The following is a 21,814-nucleotide window of genomic DNA, read 5'->3' on the forward strand; positions in this document are numbered from 1 at the left end:
GGAACAGTGGGCAGTGAAAGGGAAAGGCAAATATTCATGTCCCAGAAAAGCTGTAGTTTAGCTACCAGGCTGGAGTCTCGTTAAAGTGTGATTACTTCTGATGTTTATTTGCTATTTTCACTTATTTACATGATTACTATCTGGCTTTACAAGGTTTTTATTACACCAAATGTCTGTTCATCCCAAGATCATGAGGTGGTCTCTACAGTCAAGAGGACAGTGCTTGCCAGCAGCACAGCAACATCTGGTTAGTGCAGCTATGGATAAAAATAAAACCTGAATGCTACAGCCAGTAGAAATGGCTACTCAGAAGTGAAGTACTTTGTTTCACCTACAGCAAATACGAGTTTCATGCACAGACACTCAGGATAGCCCCATGTGGAAGGAGGACAGCCATGAGGCTCTTGATGAAGGCTGCATCAAATTAAAGATCACAGGACATCTCTGTCCAGCCATGAGAGCACTGGGTGTAGAAAGTCAATAAGCTCAGTGGATGCTCACATTTGGCTTTGTTCTTTTCTCTGTCAAAGGGTAGTCCCCCTCCCAGTCTCTCAGGGCTTCCTCTTCATCCAGTGACTTTGGAAATTTCCCCTACTTTCTTCTGCTGGAAGGTAGAAGACTTTGTCCATGGTAGAAGCTGGACTGGTCTCTGTTCACAGCCTGTCCATTCTCTGCGCGCTTACCTCTGTGGCAGCAGAGCTCAGGGGAAACTGGGTGGGATGGGTAAAGCAGGGATATGGAGTCTGAATATAACCCACCAGGAGGCTGCTAGAGAGAAGATTCACTAGGCAAGAATTTTGATATTTCCTTCCAAGAAATTCTTCTACAGGTCAGAAACCCAGTATCCATCTAACAGTTCTTGGGAATCCTGGGTGGTTCACTATCAGCAATGATAGCAGAAATGCTCCAGTTTTAGACTAATCTTGTAAACCATGTTGATACTGTATTGCTGGTTTCTGCCCCAAATTCCACCCCATCCACACAGACAGGGGCAGCTTCCAGCCCCCTCCCACTCCCTGATGAGCAGATGCTGTTGGCACTTGCCCTGCAGAGAGGCAGGAAGAGGCATTCACGTGGTAGCACAGCACGTTATCCAAACAGCAGCTTTTCTGAAGAGAAGGTGGCAGGGCAGAGGTGGCCTGGAAGTTGCCATTTGGACTGTGCTAGTCCAAGCCTTGTATCTGCCATAAAACAAGCAGGGGAATGACAGTAGCCATGAGTGAGTATTGTGTTATCTTATTACCTGCCCCAGAGCACTGGGGCGTTTGCATCCCTTCAAGGGACTCAATATATTCACTCCCCAGCCATTCTGTGTATGTTCTCCTCTCTTCTACTGGCACAATCTCAACAGTGGAATCCTTAAAAATCAAGTCTTTTCCCTGAAAAGTTGAAGAATCAAACATTTTGAATCCATTTCCGTTGCTGCTATTTCCAAAGTAGACCTGAAAATAATAAAAAATTCTTAGTATTTTGCAAGATGAAGTGCCATGTTCCTGTCATACAACATGAAATATGACAGGAACTGTTTTGTAGATGAAAAATTCATACACAATTGCAGAATCTCTTATGCATTCCTTTTAGACGCTCCAGTAGATCAGATACAGAATTCTGCCACTGGCAATTACAAGAACAGCATTTGTGATTTTGTTTTTCTCAGTTACTATCTGGAAAAAGAGCTGTAGTTTTTTAAAAATTCTCCTGCCTAAATATTGTTATGCAATATAGGGTTTGGCTGCCCAGAAGTTACAGACACGACTGAAGCCTACCATGGGGATATTGCTCAGTCGTGATTTTGAACTAATTAACTTCAGGATGGAGAAGAAGGAACCTCGCTGTGGCAGCCAGGCACACTCTGCCTGCATGGTTTACCATGTACATGGCTGTAGCATAAACAAACCCAGCATAAACAAACCCATAAACAAACATTCTATTGCATTCCAAGGAAAATTCCAGAATGGGAAAGCGTTAGCATGTACTCTGTTTCTTGTATACCTCAAAGTAATGCTGAAACAGAGGAAAGCCATGGGAAATTACTACTGCAACCAGTGGCTGGGCAAAAAGTTGAAATCCCTTGTGCACCAGGGTGGTTTTACTGGGTGAGTTACATGGGTTGTATTTTACCTTCTCTGTCACACTCCCAGGGCTGTGCACTGTGCACATGCTGCCAGTGCCATGATGCAGTCCTTATCCTCGGAGTGTGTTAGACCATATGGAACTCCCCCCAAAAATAAATGGATTATTAGTACCTGGGCTCTGTCCAGTAGTCCATATAGAGCAAAAACGTTGACATCTGGGTGAACCATAACAGCCTGAGCTGGCACCTGAGCCAGGTGACAACTGGCAAACTGGCTGACTTCAGCACGGGCACCATTTGGACATAGTAACTGGAAATCAGTGGATTTCAACTTTTGGGCCCAACTAGCAGTGTTTTTACCTGAAAAAAAGAAACTGGTCATTTTCAAGCAATGAATGCTTTAGAGCAAGAAAAAATAATTGGATTATAATAAAGAGACATGTAAAACTAAGTACCATCTGTGTTTTCAAACACCGTTGAGTGCTTCACAAAGGCTACATCCCCAGAATCTTCTGCCAGGCACCTAAAGAAAGTCAAAGATATGAATTCAATTCGAAGCATCTCTATGTGAACCACATTTTTTCAGTAACTCATAGGTTTAGAATGCAATTTTTTTTACAGGCATTCCTTAAACAAATGTACTGGGTCCAAAGTTAGTAAGAAAAACCAGAGAAATTAAGCATCTTGGATGTAGAGAAAAGCAACATTTTTGCAAAATATTAAAAAAAAAATATATTCTGAATTACAAATTTCAAGAGTGGAATAGAGTAGAAAAAAATTATTAAAAGCAGTGTGAAAAACAACAGGAAAGACCAGTATTAGATGAGTAAAGAAACAGAAGATCTATTATGTGATACTCAATGCAGCATTTGCAGCCCTGTATATTGAAGACCTCTAGTTAATCTAACTGCAATTTCTAAGGGTAGTGTTCCAGAACTAAGTTCAGTTTCCTCTAATTTTCTGATGCAGAAGCAGCCCAACATGACAAGGGACCCTAAAACCACCTCCTCTCCTATGTAGCTTATTCTGTAAGTGTTTTCAAGAAGCATTTCCTAAAACAAAATAATTAAACACACCAATGAAATAGATGTAAAGCTGTAACTGTGCACGGCTTATGCAATACAAAATGCAAGGGAAAGTTATTACTGGTAACAGTTACCAAAAATGCATATGTTTCAATTGCACCTGGTTTAACATCAGCAGTTCTAATCAAAGGTCTTACCACGATGTGGTTGATGCTGTCATGCAGACAACGAGGACTAGTGGGGCTGTTCAGTGCATTTCCCAATCAGAAAAAGCTTTCCTAACAGATTTTTTACTACTCTGGGCAGTTTAATTCGCCCCAGGCAGTTGGAATATACACAAACTGAATGGCCTCTCACATCACACCTCTAGTAAAGTTAGTCTGAAGACAGAGTTGAAGGAATCTGGAAATCTGAATTTTAAGTCCATCTCAATCACCTTCCACAACCCATTCTTCTTTCAGACAGGATCACCTGAGTGTCACGGATAGACCTACCCTAACCTTGAGGAAGACTGTGATCCTCCATTTTTCACATTCTACACATTTAAATACTTAAAATGCCCCACATCACTCAATGAATTAAGCACCTTCTCTATTAAAACAAAAGTGATCTCCATATAAAGTTTGACTGTATGGGCACTATTATCAAATGCAGAATCTTAGAATTATGAGCAAGGCTCATGCAGCCTGTAACAGCATTTGTTGCTCATTCGTCTGGTGACTGGGAGCTGGCTCTGTTCTCATGAAGTCTATGTTCTGTACTCATGAAGTACAGCAGAGGATCTGAAGTTTGCCTGCAAGGCAAACCCAGCAGAGCAGCTGGACTCAACTAAATAGATTTGCAAAAAGTAGTTACCCAAATCTATCTAATGCTTCAGTATTTACTAGGCAGCTGCTGTGGAACTCTCCCCCCCGAAGGAAAAAGGTGGCTTTCTGCCAGCTGTTACATGCACCATTACCTTCTGAGGTGATAGTCAGGAAAAGGAAGTGCTCGTTCCATATCTGAGAGTTTCACAGTCTTAGGGTATGGCCCCATGTGTACATGTACACTGTTACACTAAATATTCATTCCATTCTATACTATTTTCCCCCCTGTGTTTTTAACATACTCTGTTTGGAATAGGTTTTGGTGATTGAACATTAGCCATAGCTGTTTGTGCTGTTCAGAAATCTACCTTCAGATACAGCCACCAATGAATCAGAGTAGTGAAGACACATTCCAGGCTCCTCATCACAAGCCTGTCACTCTGCAGGGACTTAGAGAAGCCAGATCGTGGCTACTGTGCGCCTGCTTCCCTGCTAGAGCTCCCTATGGATGAGCTGCCCATCCAGAGTGGCAGACTCCCTGTCCCACTAGATTAAAGCAAGACTGCACACCAACAACAATCTACTTGATCCTCATGAGGTGGGTGCTCTGTGCACAGACATGTGGGTTGGGCTGTATGATCACCTGGCTGTCTGCAAGGACACACATCCCACCTAATTTACAGCACCTGCTGCAGCAACAACAACCTCTGCTTGCTGACTGGGATGGAAACCAGGTGCTCATTGCATTTTGGCAGGCTGACACACAAAATCACAACCGTAGGTATCAGTTACCTGAAGGCTCCACTGTAGCTGTAATAACGTTCTTGGCTACTTGCACTGCATTTGTTTTTTCCACTGTCATCTCCAATACACAGTTGACAGAGCTTTGCTGGGTAATTGTCCTGCTCAGCTGAGGGCACACAGCTGGCAGAGAAAAACTCACTCACAGCTGGGGAAAGACAAAACCAACATAAGGAGTGAAAAGTGTGGGCTCTTCACAAAAAAATATCATGATGCAGGTTTCAGTAGAACACTAGAAATACAAGTTACAGCTGCCTTACTGGAATTCACAAACCAGAACTTCTCAAATATTTTCAGAGCACTCTTTAGTTGACTATGTAAAGTCAATAAAATAGTGGGGGTGTGCTGGGGGAGCAGTCAGGGAAGGTTCTCCTCTGACATCTGTGGCAAGCTCTGAGCTCCCAGTGTTAAAAGGACATGGACATTCTAGAGCAAATACAGTGGAAGGACAGTAGGATGCTCAGAGTTGGCTGAAGCACAGCTTGCACTTTCCAGGCTGAGAACTGGGCTTGGTCAGCCTGGAGAGAAGACAACTAACAGTGTATTGCTATCTTAATTTACATAGTGGGGTTTTCAGGAAGACAGAGCCAGGTCCTTCTCAGGGATGCAGAGCAAAAGGATGAGAAACAACAGACCAAAGTTATGAGAAGGAAAATTCTGATTAGATACAAGAAAAGAAATCCTTTGTACCAAGGATGGTCAAATAGTGGGACAGGGTTCAGAGAGGTTGTATGTAATCGGTGTCCTAGGAGTTACTCCGAACCTGCCTGGACATAGCCCTGAGCACTATGAGCTACCAGACCTTTAAGTAGCTGTTTGGACTAGATGACCTCAAACTGTCCCTTCCAACCTAAATTAGCCAATGATTTTGTGATAAAGGAAAGGATACTTTTGTGTTAGATGTAACATTTTCTGTTAGAGATCTCCACTAGTCCACACTGGTGGCAAACTTAAAATTTCAAATCATTGTATTAAAAACACAACACCCCTTCACAAACAGATATTATTAATATAGAGCTATGAAATATCAAAATTAATTCCCTAATTAAAGTTTATCATTAGACAATTACTATCTTTTTGATATATAATAATGTTGTCTTACCTTGAGGAATATTACAGTCTCTGTTCTTAATAATCCCCCTCTTAATTAGTATGCCAATGGGAATATTCCATCCAGCATTTCTCCCCAGCCCTGTGTGGCAGGACTTCTTCCCTCTCAGGTCACTGATGGTGAATGCATTGGACAGATTTCGTTTCACTACCACCACTGCATAGTATGCATTGCTGCTGTCATCAGCTTGTAGAAAAAAAACAACACATTACAGCTTTCCTTAAGCATTCCCACACCTTAGTGATCATCTGTGGATCCATTACACTTGTCTGGTGGCAACCTCAACTGCACCAACAATCTGCTAGTCAGGGAGTAAGGATGTACATGCTGCTGCATTCACCTATGGTCTGTAAGCTGGTACTGCTACACACCTGAGCTGAATAATCTACAGACAAGATGATGAAAGTGTTCTTGTTACCATCAGCTCTTATAAATACATCCCTCTGAAAAACAATGTTTGGGGCATAAGTAACTTAGAAAATCTGCTTCAAGAAGTTGTTTTTATGTGAAAACTTCAAACCTGTATTAAAACTTCAATGAGTTTGGCAGCAAATTTCAACTCTGCCTTAGTGACACTGTAGACACAAGCCCTCTTTTAATCCGTGACTCTGAAGCAGCCACATTGACAGGAAGAATTTGCTTCTAACTAGAATCTACTGTGCAATTTCTGTATTTTTGCTTCCCTTAAAAATATTTTGACTTTGTGAATACTAGTTTTTTCCACTGAAAATATTTTTTTTTCAGAATTCAAAAAACAAATGAAGAGGTACGAGACTAAAAATTGCCAAAGACTCAACCTGGTCCTGCAGCAGGACAGACAGAAGTTGCCTCACTGTAGAAGCTCATCTCATATCCTCCTCTATCCATGATGAGAGGGTCATGATTTTTATTTCCTTTGAAAACAGCTTTCCTAGTAGGGCTGGGAACAAAGGACTGTGCTTTTAGTGCTGTTTTCAAACAACCTGGAAAAATAAGGCCAATATTTATGTTTCTGGACCTTCTTACCAGAATAACTTTCTCCAGCAGCTGGTACAAGGCCATATGTCTTCCCAGCTGTGTAAATATCAGCTCCACCCAGAACTACAACATCACTTTCCTTTTTCTGAAAAATAAAAGAAAATATAGGATTTCTGAAAAAAACCCAGCAGATACTTTCCTTGCTACAATGACGACACCTTTATGGTCACACCTGTGGCACCCTGAAGGGCAAGGCTGCCAGCAAAAGAGCATCACACTGCTAAAGAAAATCTCCCAAATGTGCATAAAGCATCATCACTGAAACAGGGGCAGGAGATTTCACATACAGAGGCTTGAGTTAGATGGGAAACAGTGTTCTCCTCACAGCCAAAGACGATCAGGGTCCAGGTTCATCCAGACCATCTGAGCTACAGATCATCTTGAAATCCAGTGTTCCTACTGGTCACCAAAGTGAGCGCACATCTCTCTAACCCCACCTACCCAGCAGAGAGCAGCTTCTGTTCATTTGGTTTATGGCACAATGACTGCAGCAGCCTACCTGGATCAGCTCCATGCACTCTTCCTTTGTCTTGGCTGAAACACACTGAATTGCTGGCTTCAGATTCTCTTTCCTAAAGGCAACGGCCATTTCACCACATTTCCAAATCTCCTCAGTGGATACAACACACCAGTTCAGGCTTTCTGGCATTGCTGCACAAAATTGAAAAGCAAATACTACATTCACTTTCTTTGCACTAGACAAGGAGCCATCACACTGCCCACTGTCACATGTGTCCCATATATGCAATTGAAAATATTTGCTTCTGTGTTGCTCCCCATCCCTCCAGCTCAGAGTTACACCAGACCAGGAACCAGGGCACTCCCTGACGAGCAGTTATGTCCACACTGCAAACCTCTCCATAGCAAAGGAACAACAATTTCTACAATTACTGACCATTAAGCCCAGCCACAATGTGTTAGTTGAGTGCAGCAAAAAGCCACCCTGAACACAAGCTTCCTCACACTGACAGTCACGGAGGAATGCCCAGAAGAGACAAGTCAGGAAGGTGAGGGTCTTTGCCACAGCACAGATCACATCTGGGAGCCTCAGCTGCCAGGATTTTTAAGCTTCTTAAGGCAAAGATTATTGTAATTTGTGTTTCTGACTTTCCCAGAACATGTATCTAGTAATTTCTACTTTCTTCTGATAGCAAGAAGGACCATAATGCTTCAATAAAGAGCAGCTGAAGGTTTCCTTCAGCTTGTGGAGGAAACCCTCTGCTAGGAGCCCATTCACCGTATTTTATAGACTACCTGAGGATTTGCATAGCAGCACATTACTTCTCCTTGTCAGCAGGTAAGAAATTAAGTACCAGGTAGCAGTAGCATCTTACCAGATTAATGTCTCTCATATACTAGCAAGGGTGAAAAATGCCTGCATCTTATAAAAAAGTGGGCCAATTTGCACAGGAAAATGTTCTGCAATGCACTATTGTTTCTAGGTCAAAAAGTGACCTTTGCCCATGCTCAAAAATCAGATTCGCATCTTGCCGGAACCCTCCAAGAGCGGGAAGAAAATAAAGCAGAATCAAGATGATCTGTGTTATCAGCTATCTTTTTTCTTGGTTATAAATAGGAATCTACAGACAACTTACTGTTGGGGTTGCAGCTCAGAGCTTGCATGGCATGAAGATACTCATCACCCAACCATGCCTGGTAATTCTGAGCTGTGATTTCAACAAGCTCCGTGGTGGCATCTCGGAACAGAAGATTTTGGGCACCGTAGGCTGCAGAGTCAAACATCTGAAACTTGGCACCCACCCCATTAAATCTTTGCTGTAATATTAAAGAAGAAAGAAGCACCTGTCACATATCTCTCTACCTGGAATGTGTGACACCCCATACCACTTCAAACCCCACAGAGCCAAAAGTGCTCAGATATCCTGTTTTCAGTTTGGTTAGACTGGTGGGAGAACCCTTCTAAAATGCAAAGTAGCAATGAAAAAACAGTCTCCTACTTGTCCCTGGTTTAGGAGCTGGAAGAGAACTGTCCCATCTGTGTCAGGCCGCACAACCACAGCCCGAGCGGGGACTCGGGCCAGGTGGCAGCTTCTCCACTCTGTCACATCAGCTCTTCTGCCATCGCGACACAGCAGCTGGAAGTCCCGGGAGCGGAGCCCCTGGGCCCAGGAAGAAAGGCTTCTCCCTGAAATCAGACAGGATGTGCTTAAGGAACAGACATCAGGTGGGGCTGATGCTTCTGGCTCCAAGCTTCACATGTGGAGCAGAACACACATCTCCTGAGCATCTCTGAACTGTTCCTGCCTGCACAGGATATCCTGTGCATCTCTGTCGTCCTTCAGTCCTGTAACACTTGTGAGACTGCACTGAGCTGTACTGGTGTCTGCAGGATATCAAGAGCATCCCTAGTTTAGAATCATGTACAGCATTTTCTGGGCTTTTTTTCCCCTGGGTCAGACAGGTACAAGATATTAAAGCAATGTTAGATTCAAGGAAGTTTTTACACAGTGCCAGATAGGGCATGTTAACTCTCCTAGTCTCCACCGAATCCCTTGGCAGGCTGGAGCAATGTGACAGCCCAGGACTGTATAAAAAAGAGTTTTCTGCTGTTGAAGGCCTCTTTCCAGAAGCAGCTTAGGATTCCACCTTTCACCTTTACCAACACTATCAAACATTTTAAAAATTCTCTATCTCCTGGTGCACACCTCAGAGGGTACATCTGTTTTCACTATTACAGCATATTTTTGCTGATTCCTCAATTCCAAATACATCAAATATTTGATATTACACTGTCATTACAGATACCGTACTTCAGACCTTGCAGCCATTTTTCAACAAGCTTCAGGATTACTCACCATCTGTATATCCAGGCACTGTGCTGTGCTTCACAAAAGCAACCTCTCCAGCATTTTCAGCCAAACACCTAATAAATACAAATCCAACCACAAAAATGCATTATAAAACCCCCGTGCTCTGGCCACTGCCGGCTGACAGCCTGAGGGCTCTGTGCTCCGTTCCATCAGCCACAGACACTGACCTACTTCCTTGTGCTGAGAGTTTTGCTCAAGGCAGAGACTAGTGGCTGTTAGAGCATGAAGTAAACTATCATTGTCATTTGGTGAACATGAACAACATGTTCAGTGCTGCCTGGGACAAACACCATGACCTTCTTTGTCCAATACAGTTCTATGTCTAAGGCAGGCACATAATCTTTTGGGGAATTCACAGGGAAGAGCAAGTGTTTCTCATAAGCAAATTCTGCCCTCATTAATGCTATGACTCGGGGACTGGGACCTGCAACACAGCACACAGATGGGAAAGAGGAAAATAAAGATTGGTGTGCAAAAATGGAGGGCAGAGCAGCTCGATAATTCAGTGCAGCTGAGGTGGGATGACTGAAATAGCCAAGTAGGGCAGCAGTTCAGCTCTCAGACGCCGAGGATCATCAGGTTTTACTGGGAAAGATAAGTCAGTAAAGCCTGCTGAAACACTCAGATTGTGTCAACAGCTGGAGACAGCAAACAGCAGGGGGCTTTCCCTGCCCAGTATATGTGCTAAATATCCATTTGGTTTTAATATTCAGGTATTAATACCTTAAATAATGGGTTAATAATTACTTTTATTCAGTCAAATTAAAAGCATGGCTATCCTAACAAAACTACAGATTTTCTAACAAGATCAACTGGAAGCTCTGTAGCTTCAGTTTCCTGTCAGTGAGGCCTGAACATGACTACGGAAAGGGTACAGCGATAAAAAAAATTGACAAAGACACAATTTTTACCTGAAAGCCCCACTGTAGTCATAGTATTGCTCCTGGGAATTTAGTTGACATTTGTTCTGTCCTTCTGAGTCCCCTTTGCAGAGCTGACAGAGGGATTTAGGATAGTTCACACCATTTGCTCCAGGAACACAGCTTGCATTGAAATAGTCACTTACAGCTAAATGCAAAATTAGAATGAGACATTTTTAGCAATGAATAAACAAGATCCTACAATTTCATTTTAACACATCCACACAGTACATCTCTACAAAGACATAGAAGGCACAAGTTACTTTCTTCTTAAAAGATAATTTCCAAGTTTAAAAAAACCCAAAACCCTGCAGTCTTCATCAGACCTACATTAGGTCTATTCCATCGTACATGGAGCACCAAAGTCAAAGAACAAAACAGCAGCTGAATCACATCTCTGGACACACACACAGGGTCCCAAGACCATTGGGAGAGCATTGCTGAAGAGATCTTTGCCCTCTAACTCTTGCCTTTTGGAAGGTCACATCCCATTGCTGCCAGGTGCCCGGTGTGAGTGAGGTAACCCACGGGCACATCCCAGCCTGCAGTCCTGTTGATGCCGGTGTGACAGGAGCGCACACCCTTCAGACTGTTGATGGTGATGTTGGAGCTCTTCTTCACCACAGCCACAGCATAATAGGAAGTTCCAACCTCTGCAGCATAGGAAGAAAGAGAAGCAACCTAAGTAGCCTCACAGCAGCATTACAGTGACATACACTGATCTTTGGCCTCTTGTGACTTCCCTACCCACAAGCAAGTCACTCTGTTCACATCCTTGGTGAGAACCTGCTGCCTGTGTATCAATGTACCCTGTTATTTTTTCAGTGTGAATTGTCTTAGTCCACAGACAATCTGCTCTAACTTTGGAGGTCACTCTGCTTTGAAAGGGAGGTTCCTTGCTGGAGGAAGTTTTCTATGACTTTAGATATATTTGGATTGAATTGAAACCGATATAATTTACTCCCCAGTTGGTCTTAATTTTGTTACAGCAGAGTGAACTGTTGTCTCTGGAGCATCACTGCTGATTTCATTCTCTTTGTTTTACAGTTTAATATAACTCAGACTCAAGAGTTGAGGGTTTGAAGTGATCATAAGGTCATTTAATCTGACTTTATTTAGATCAGAAATCACTAAATTTCTTTCCCTTTTCTCTTATTTCAGCTCGTAGCCTGACTAATGGAGATAGCCAGCCTCTGGGTCCTGAGGCCCATTTGGTTTTAAGAAGCCAAAGCACAGGTCCCTCACCAGAGTCATGATGTGTTTAACAGGGTGGGGGGGCTGCTGCAGATGACCCAAGATCCTATGGACTGAGCCCAACAGCCACTTCTGAGGATGCCTTTGGCCAGGTGACACTGAGACCCAGCTACAAAACAAATCCAGCTCCATCTCACAACAGAGTGATGGGACAGCATTGCCAGCAAACTGCTTCCAGAGCTCTCCCTTCCCTTGTGTCTTAAAGTTATGGGGGGCATCCTCCAGCTCTGAACTACACAAGCACTGAATTATTGTCTCTGCCTTGAAAGGAACTCAAAGCTTAAGGTCACCCAGACAAGAAGCATAATCTAGTACTTCCTTTCTTCCAGCAGGTAATCGTATACACTAGTAAAAACAAAATCTAATTATTCTAATGCATGGGACTGACAGATAAACCTAATAATTCATGCTTTGCAATTCATTAATCTGAAAAGTATGGAACAGAGAACATAGTAAGCAGAGAGACAGTAAAAAGAAACAAGAAACAACCCAACAAACTTATTACAGAAACAGCTATTCTGACCCAAATGCTTCAGGACACACTCAGCCACAGCCCTGTGTCTCCTGTTTCCCCAGACAGTCTGTTACAGGCAGGAGCAACCAAGAGGGAACCTGAATACTACCTACTGTTTAGAGTCTTCAAGAGGACTCCAAATAAAATGCAAACAGCAAATACTTTTTCTTATGCATTTTAAGTGATCTAAAAGGCATTTGATCAGAACAGACCTTGATCATATACTTCCCCAACCACAGGTTTCAGACCATGCTCCCTTCCAGCCTGGAAAATCAAGCGGCCATCCAGGGTCACTGCATCTGCCAAGTCATCCTGTGCAGACACAAGGGCAGAATGTTTGTTAAAGCTTAATTTCAGTATTTATTAACAACCAGAGTGCCCATGCATTTACAAGACACCCCTTAATCTGTATTTGTGTTTTCTTTTTTCCAGTTATTTTAAGGGCACACAAATTTCTGAACTCTTACCAAGAGGGATTTTAGACCTTCAAAACTGCCTTCCTGCAGAAACAATGCAGAAACCAGCCCTGCACCATGATGGCTTCACTAGTGTTAATAGTTCAGAGGAACCTTAGAAATGGATGCTGCAGCTCTGTGAAGGATCTTAAGGCCCAGTGATTTGAGGTTTCATTCATCTCTGTAGCTAGTACCCTGACTCTTGAAGATTTAAATAAAGTAAATACATTTTTAGATCATACAGAGATAGTTCAAAATAGTATCTTTTGGGGCTACAAAATCTGAATGCCAAAGTGCACTCCAAAGCACCCTTAGATCCTGCTGGCTTGTAGCTCAGCACAAGCCAGACATGCATTTTGTCAGCAGGGGAGCAGGTGACAATGGGTTCCCGAGAAGGAGGAAGTATCTAAAAAGACTGTTCAAATTGGGAGAATACAAGTCTGAGGCATCCACTTTGGGGAACGTGTCCAACAGCACAATGTATTTTCTGTTGACTGTAACACCAAGCTGGCTGGGATCCTGCTACAGATGCAGGATTGCTCTGGATAGCACAGGACGGGACTTCCCACAGCAGCGAGGCCAGGAGAACTGCTGTACACACCTCTGGCCAGCAGAGCCAGCTCCCACTGTGTGCTGAACCTATGGGAGCCAGGAGAGGGCATTTCCCAGAGACAAGGTACTGCCAAGAAATAATCAGCAGTGTGACATTTTGCATTTCTAAGCTGATTCCAAGTTTCTTACCAGTTTGCTTAACCTCTGGTTTGGCACTGGAGGGAGTAATTTAGTTTCTCCATCCCTTGGGAGCTTGCAAAGCCCTGGTCAGGGCAGGGCTAGGACTACTCAGCACACCACAGCAAATTCCCACAGGCTGAACAACATACAGAGCTTGAACATTTTTTAAGGGATCATGTGAGAGCACAGGTAATATGTTGATGTTGACATCTAAACCAGATTTGAAGTTGCCATGTAATTTGAAATCTTTTACTTGTTTGGCTTGAAGGAGAAAAAAGATTATATCCATTAATCAGCTGAAACAAGAGATGTCCTGAGAGTTGCTTCTCATGAATAAGAGCTGAATAAATCCAAGGGAACCTGAAGCAGACTTGGTGTTGGAAAATATTTGCATCTTAAAGAACAGACACAATCTTTCTGGAATAACTAGATGCGATATTCCACTGGTGAGGGTTAGAGCACAGGACAGTTTAGGAATCAAATACAGCCTGTTGTTTAGGAGGGACACCTGACAGGAGAGGAGGTGGAAGTTAGAGGAGGTGGGAGTTAGAAGGATCTTACCCTGAAGAAGAACAAAATGAGCTTCTAGAATTGGTGGTGGACAGAAAATAGAGCAGATATAATGGAAAGGGTGTCACAGAAGTCATGAGGCATGTTATATGGCCATATTTTCATAGGAAATAGCACTTTTCTGACCAAAAAGCTGAACCTACGAGCTCTGTTCAGACACAGAGCCTCTGATCAATAGCTTCTGTAAGAATAGCACAAGACAAAACCAGTCAATTGTTGTATTTAACATGAATTAGCTTCCTGGCTACAGACATCTCTTTTAAATACACACAATTATTGCTGAGGTGACATATCAACAGCAGTGTGGGTGTATTATTTTTTTTGCAGCAAGCATTTGCCAATAAATTTAGCAAAAGCATGGGACTCACATACAATTTTTTAATAAGTATACATGTGATGGACATATTCTATTCATTATTTTCAGAGGAAGTTTATTACTGTATGTCACAACATTTCAGAATTACCTACATAAGTGTTTCAAAGACCTGCTGAAAATAAGCACTGGTCACATTAAATATTGTCAGGTTCCCTAGTTAAATATTTAGGTATTTCTTAATTTTTACACACCTTCAATCAAAAAGGTTTTTTCCTTTATCCATGTGCTAACACATTCACAGGTCTAAGTCCAAATTATGCAGTGTTACAAAACAGCACCTGCCTCTTCAGCCACTGTGTCCTGCTCCCTTCTTGGCCTCAAAGATCAGAGTTCAGTGCAGATGCCAACTCAGGGGTTCCACACAGTCCTACACAGAGTAGGTCAGCTTGAATATTTAGTAGATTATTAGCACAAGGGAAAAAAAAAAAAAAAAAAAAGAGGTCTAAAGGACAAAGTCTTGTCTGAAGCCTTACAGTGAAAATTCATTTCATCAGAAAGCAACTTACTCATGCTGTCTGCCTGCCTGCTACTTCCAATGGCTTGCAAATGCAATTCTGTGAGCTCTGTATTTCAGAAGCAGACAGGCATCAGCCCTTTAAATAATCTGCTTTGCAGAGTCTAACAGGTCCCTCTGTTCAATGCAGCAATCAGCCAACTGGTTTTGGGAAGACCTGACATTAGAATGCCCTGTCTAATCCCAAGGTAAGATCCACATCTGTATCGGTATCTGCTCTCAGCATTTTTCAATACAGCCTTGACTCCCTTGCTCAAGAACAGTATTTATCAAGAGGCAATGAGGTAGTCTTAGGAGTCAACCATTCTGCTTCATTGACAAAAATTACAAGACATCACTTTTTGAAATCTGTTCCTTTTTTCTGGCCACACAATCATATGCTTCATCTCCCTTCAACCTATTCTTTCAGATCTCCTTTCCTTGCTCTGAACCTCTTGTCCTTGACAGGCTGCATCTTCTCCACAAAAACCTGATTCTTGGGCATATCTACAGAGAATACACAAAGAGCATTATTGATTAACACAGCCAGCCAACCTTCCCTTCCCCCACACTCTGCCAGTGAAGACAACCGTGATTACCTGCCTCCACACTGCTTCTAACATCCACTTTTTACCTTCTACCCCCTCCAAAGGAAGGAATTATCTTGCATACATCATTTTGCAAATTCACATGTTCCCAGTCTTTAAAACCTTCCCCAGAGGCACACTCTTTTTGGAAACTGAGCATACTCTGGGCAGCTGAATTAATACAGCTTAATACAGAGGTTTGCCCTTTGCTCACCCCACTTGCTACTTTGCCTCTCTCTTGTACTCAGTATTGGGAGATTTGATTTGATTACACTCAGCTCATCTGTTTATACAGCAATTTCCATGACAGGACCCTGAAATGGGAGTTTGATCCTGAGTTTATCAAAATACAATCTACTTAAGAGGCTAAGCAGCACAGCTTTAATTACTGTCTGCATCTTGTAGCTCCATCCCTTCTTAAATGTCTGCTAAATAAATCTGACACAATTCCCAAATCAAAGATTAGTATTTGGGAGGAAATATTTAAGACCTTATCTGTGTTCCTAATGACTGGCCATATGTGAGCAGCCAAAGAGATGATACGGGGCCATTCTGACATTCAAGTTCATATGTATACTTTTGTGTCTTTTCTAAAAAAGATATGCCTTGATTTTTCAGAGCCATGAGTGCCAGGAAGCAGAGGGTCAGCTGCCTGGATGGCCAGACACTCACCACAGACCTGTGCACCTCGCCAGAGGATTATTATTAGGCACATGAAGAAATTAAACCAATGACACTGCTGTCACTCACAGCTCACCTTGATCATCTGGGTACAGTTAGCAGCTGACCCCCCTGCTGTACACTCCAGAGGGGGAAGGATGCCAGCCTCACTAAAGGCCTTGCTCATGCCATTACACTTAGAAAGTTCTTCCTCAGAGACTGTGCACCACCGGATACGCTCCAGGCCGAGAGCTGCAAACACAACACCAAGAGAAAACATTACAGAACGCATCAGAGCTTTACCATTTAGAAGCAAACTTTTGTTCTGCTTCTCCTCCCTAAACAGAAAAAAAATCAGGTCTCACTTTGCAGTGAGTCCTTAGAGATGATTCCCACTTGCATTCCGATTAACATGAATCCTGAAGTTTTTTTGGACTGACCACAAGATCAGACTCAGATACCGAAATCCAGTGGCATTTGTTTCTGTCATAAGAAATGCAGGTACCGTGGAATAGGTCAGGGCATCTAGACTGTTCTAAACACCTTGCAGAATACATCATCTTAATCAAAGTCAAAAGCATATGAAATTATTATTTTAAATGATACACTACAAAACCAGAGACTGTCTAAAGACAACTCGTCTCAAGTATTGCTAGTTAGTACCTGGAGTCCTGCCCATATTGGTCTGAATTTAAAAAGCAACCTTAGGTGCTCAAAAGCCTTGCCACTAGGCTTATTATGAAAACTAGAAAAGTAAACTTGGCCCTTCAAAACAGTCTTTCATAAGAGATCATAACTGCAGTCAGGAAAAGAGGAGGGCAGAGCCATAAAGGGAAAGACTCAAGTTTAGTAGTGGAGATTTCCATTAATTAGCAAAGAAAGGTGCCTTTCAGTGGCCCCAAACACCACCCTCCTAAGTGCCAAAGTTACAAACACTTGGTTGCTTTTGTAAGGAGATGTCATCGTGCCCAGACAGTGCGGTGAAATGGAAACGCACCCGTGGGTTACGCTGACAAACAGGCACGGGTCATTTTCGTAAGCAGGGACACAACATTCCACTGTTTGTCTACAATTTCCATTTTTAAGCTGGAGTCTGCTGTAAACCATTTATCATGTGGTTTTCTAATACCTCTAGCTGGCCCTCTACTTCCCCCCCAGTGCCATGCAGCTGAGATGCCACATCTGACGGTGCAAGTTAAAAATTACTCCACTAGTGCCCGATAGTGCTCTGTGCACATTTTCTGACTTAGCGGCTGCAGACTAAACAAGACTGTTGATGCCAAAAGATCCAATACTGAAACAGTGGGTTTGGCTTTCTGTTCCTCTGCAACACAGAGCCAACTCTACTGCTGTCAACAAATATTAAGTCAGACTTGGAAAGCTTACAGGAAGTTTTCATGGCAGCATGTGCCAGTAGAGGGAGAAACAACTGCCCACCTCTGAGTTGCAGGAATTCTGAGAACCAAGATGGTTGGGAGAAAGGCATAACAGGTCACGGTAAAAACACACCTCACAGAAACTTAATGTTTGTACTAACTCCTCTGCCGGGGTGAAATTTTCAGCATTAATTCCTTGGGACTGAAAGAAGAATCCTGTTTTTCATTTTGGAGTTTTCTTTTTATAAACATAAGCAAATAGAAATTAAGATGGAGAGCATCTCAGTAGGTATATATGCTAAGTGCCATTTTTCAGCCTCAGCATTCTGAATTTAGACATAGACACACAGGAGGTAAAACATGAACTGTATGATGAAATCATTAGCCATACACCTGAAACATTAAGTTCATTTAGCTCTATATTTCAGCCGAAATAGTGAAACAGCATGAATCTGTTGGTTTTTTCCTCACTCATCAAAAACCAGGTATCTTTACAAGTTAACCCATCTGAAGTGGGCTTGAGCACAGACAAGGCCTGCAGTTAGCCTCTCTTCCTACTGCCAAGGAAAACCTGCTTAAAACATCAGGTCAGTGTCTGAACCCAAGTTTATTCTCAAATCTGGCCCTTCTGTATATCAGTAGATATACTTAAAGCTTGAAATGGCAGAAGCTGGCAACTTCCATTTGAAATATGCTCAGGGTCCTAAACACACTATAACTATAACTGACAAATACCCCAATGACTCCTCAAAGTAATGGTACTCCATTGTGTAACATCTTGTCAAATGGCTATTTATACAGTTACTACTACACTGTCATGGGCTTTCAACAGAAACAATGGGGGGGAAAACAGAATAAACTAGGACTATTTCTTTTTTGAAGAACTGAAGACTGCTTCAGAAACAGCACCTACACCTCTGGTGAAATTAAAAGCACTCACCAATACAATTTGGGAGTGACAGGAGAAAGCCAACATGTTGCACAGAGCATGCTAAGTGGAATAAAGCAATTATTTCTATTTTTACAAAGTAAGCATCATGGAACTGCTCACTGTTGTGAGAAACAGACACCACTGAACAAGAAATTGATTGTGCTGAGGAAATACAACATTTGATAACAATGAATCAAGATGCATACATGGTGTTCAATACAGCCTTTTCTACTGCTTTTCTATAATTTCCTTTGGTTTATTTTCTGGCCATATGAGACTGGCTCAGAAGTGGTTCTAGTTTCCTTGTGCTCTCTCACATCACACAGAGGTCCCATACCACAGCAAAAGCTTTTAGACAACACTTACCAGCATGAAAGAAGAGAAGATAGAAGATATTTCTGGAGCTCTTCATGGTGAAAATTTTGGAATCTGTGATTTTTTTTCAGCCTTCAGAACTCCCAGATATCAAGGCTTCTGCAAGAGTGCTCTCTCCAGTCTGCTCTTAGGTGAAAATCTGCTGCATTCAATTGCCGATGCACTTTGTTCACCAATATACCTTGCTTACCTTGGAACACGTCACCTTGTAATGACTACTGGAAAAGAAAGCATGCCTCTCTCCACCCTGCCTCTACACTTGGAAAAAAAATCAGACCTGGAAATTGCAAAATATTTGAGGCACCAATGAGGTCGCTTCTGCATTGGCACCACCCACCCACAGACTTCATTCAATAAACGGCTACACACCGGCACACAGAGGAGGGGGCAGGGCTGGGGAACCACGCACTAACCAGTACTCCTGCTGAGGTCTATGTATCCCCTATACGTGGGGGTCAGGAAGCAGGAGGAGATTCAAGGTAAGCAGTTTATCTGGCAGAGCAGACAGTCACTTGATGCCACATTCTCAGCATTGTCAGAAATTGCATAAAGCCATAACCAGAAGCCCAGGCTCTTACAACAGCAAAGCCTGTACAGGTGGTACAGGACATGCTAAGTGCACATTTCCTGAAATTTAATAGCAAGTGCTATAAAATAGCTGAATTATTCTGACTTTTTTTAAGGTTTAAGAGAAAGCCCAGGAAGGATTCTCTCTCCCAGAAAGAGCCAAAACTGCTGACAGTAGCTCTGTTAAAAGCTTCTCTGAATTTTAGTGTAACTTTCACACAGCAAGCCTCATTTATGCTGCCCTTTTCTTCATTTCTCATTAGTCAGTGAACTGCAGGTGCCTGTAACACTTTGTTTAGATGAAAGCCATTAAGTGCTGCTTTACTCTGCTGACTGCCATTTCTCAGCTCAGCACCCAGCTCCCAGAAACAGAAGGGCTGTGTCCCGTGAGTCCTCCCACCCAGGGAGAGCATGAGCCACACAGCGTTGTGCATCCAACAGCCTGTACAGCAGGGAGTGAGGCAGAATGCTTCCAGCACTCATCAGCTACCTGACTGCAGTTTGGCAGGATGCTCTAACCCTTAGTAGGCACCTGTACAACAACAGCCGAGTCAATTAATTGCTATTTCAAGTTTAGAATTTCAAAAAAAGAGAGAATGATCCCTCCAGGCCTTCTCCCCAAACAAAACCTTATGGCTGAACTCTGATTGTTGGCTGCCTAGACCATCTGGAATTTATTGTCCCTTTTTTGTCTTACATGTTAAAGAATAACCTGGTGCCACTGCAGTATTTCCAAATGCTTTTAAGGACCCATTGCTTGGATCCCTCCTGTGCCCTTTGTACTGGCCAGATTAACATCTGAAGCCCTCTCTCCCTGATGTTTGCAGAAGGGCTTACATTCATATACAGATAACAAGACTGATGCACAGTCCTAGCACCAGTTGCTTAGGACTGCAAGGGCAGGATTAGTAAGACATGAATCTGATACCAGGGCTCTCCTGTGGCTCTTCTGATCCTCTGTGGTAAAGGTTCAGAAGGCAGAGGAGCAGCCTTTTTGTACAGGAGGTCTATTCCAAACACAACCCCCTCTAAACAATCACACAAGCACAGTTCATCAGAATTTAGATAATTTTCCTATTTTATTCTTAACTCTATGAGTACCTTTGCTTTAAGGAGATATTAAATTTCTCCTAGTTTTCAGCTTAGCAAAAATGCCCACAAGAAAATAATATAACTTACAGTAATAATAGAGAGTAACAAATACTTCATCGAGCATGTGTCTGTATAGCAATTACAAATAGTTGGGTTATCATCAGGCAGGAAGAAAACCCACGATGCCTTCACTGCGCCAGCAAAAGAGTGGTAATGAATCAGTATGATGCCATTTGGATTTCCTAAGTACTCTAGTTGTTAAAGTAGAAGCCTTAAGCAAAGTACATGTATCATAAAATGTAACTCTAAAATACAGAAAAGTGTACCCAAGAATCATAGATATATCAGCACCTGATGCTGGAAAAATGAGACCCCTCCAGAGAAACATTAAGTAATGCAAAACCCTGACAGTTACACAAGGTAAGACAACAAGGAGCATAAAGGCTTTCAGAATCAACTTTTCTGCCAGTGCTCCAAGGCAACACTGGAAGCAAACAAAACAAAAAAGGCAAAGCAAATACTCCAGAGTCCTTTGGGTTTTCTTGATCCAAAACTTGTTTTCACTCCAGCATGACACCTGTGCAAGGTAATTGCTGTGGACTTCAGTCTGAGTGGAGTATTTGGTGATACCTGGCTAGTTTATGACAAGTGCCTGGGGATGAAGTTCAGTGACAGTTACTCAGACACTCCAACATATGAAAGAGCAATTCCTCACAGACCTACTCAGCTGAACAGGGCTCTTTCTGATGGGTTAAAAAAAGAGGTAAAAAGAAGTGTTTACAATACAGAGATCTCAGATGTGTTTGCAGATTTAATAAAGGCTCATATCCTTCTATTTTTTTTAGAATTGGTCTTTTAAGATGTCTCACAAGACACCTCAAACAATCAGTCACTTTCAAAGAGGGAGACAACAGTACACTTCTAGCTGCCTTAAAATTTTATGACATTATTTATCAAAAGCTGCATCAATCCAGTACACCATGCACTTTCATGGGCAGGAATTCTCAGAAAGGCAGCACACTTGATTTCCCAAATCTTGAAAACCAGAAACTCTTTTGGGCCATGCACCAACAGCTTTAACTTCCTGTAAGCCTCATTAGCATTCCACATAACACCAGCAATAATAGTGTCACAAGTTTAAACCTGCTTTTAATGCAGTGACTTCACAGACCCCAATGTGGTCACTTGTCCAGAAAATCACATATGATTTTCATTTACAGTCTCAGTCAATTATTCCAAAGTGCTAT

At 42.4% G+C, this 21,814-nt stretch overlaps 1 protein-coding gene across 1 annotated transcript; it reads right to left on the reverse strand.

The window, feature by feature from the left end:
* Nucleotides 1–80: 80 nt before the first annotated feature.
* On the reverse strand, nt 81–21,751 carry MELTF (melanotransferrin). Its single transcript, XM_048315020.1, has 15 exons — nt 18,900–21,751; nt 16,324–16,478; nt 12,566–12,665; nt 11,056–11,238; nt 10,577–10,733; nt 9,651–9,718; nt 8,793–8,980; nt 8,430–8,610; nt 7,334–7,485; nt 6,823–6,919; nt 5,809–6,003; nt 4,698–4,854; nt 2,530–2,597; nt 2,247–2,434; nt 81–1,442 (listed from the first exon to the last, which is right to left on the reverse strand). The coding sequence occupies exons 1-15, from the start codon at nt 18,943–18,945 to the stop codon at nt 1,164–1,166; spliced, it is 2,214 nt and encodes a 737-aa protein (XP_048170977.1). The 5' UTR covers nt 18,946–21,751; the 3' UTR covers nt 81–1,163.
* Between the last annotated feature and the right edge of the window lie 63 nt (nt 21,752–21,814).

The sequence above is a fragment of the Corvus hawaiiensis genome, chromosome 10 (assembly GCF_020740725.1).
Source record: "Corvus hawaiiensis isolate bCorHaw1 chromosome 10, bCorHaw1.pri.cur, whole genome shotgun sequence".
In the NCBI taxonomy this organism is placed as follows: domain Eukaryota; kingdom Metazoa; phylum Chordata; class Aves; order Passeriformes; family Corvidae; genus Corvus; species Corvus hawaiiensis.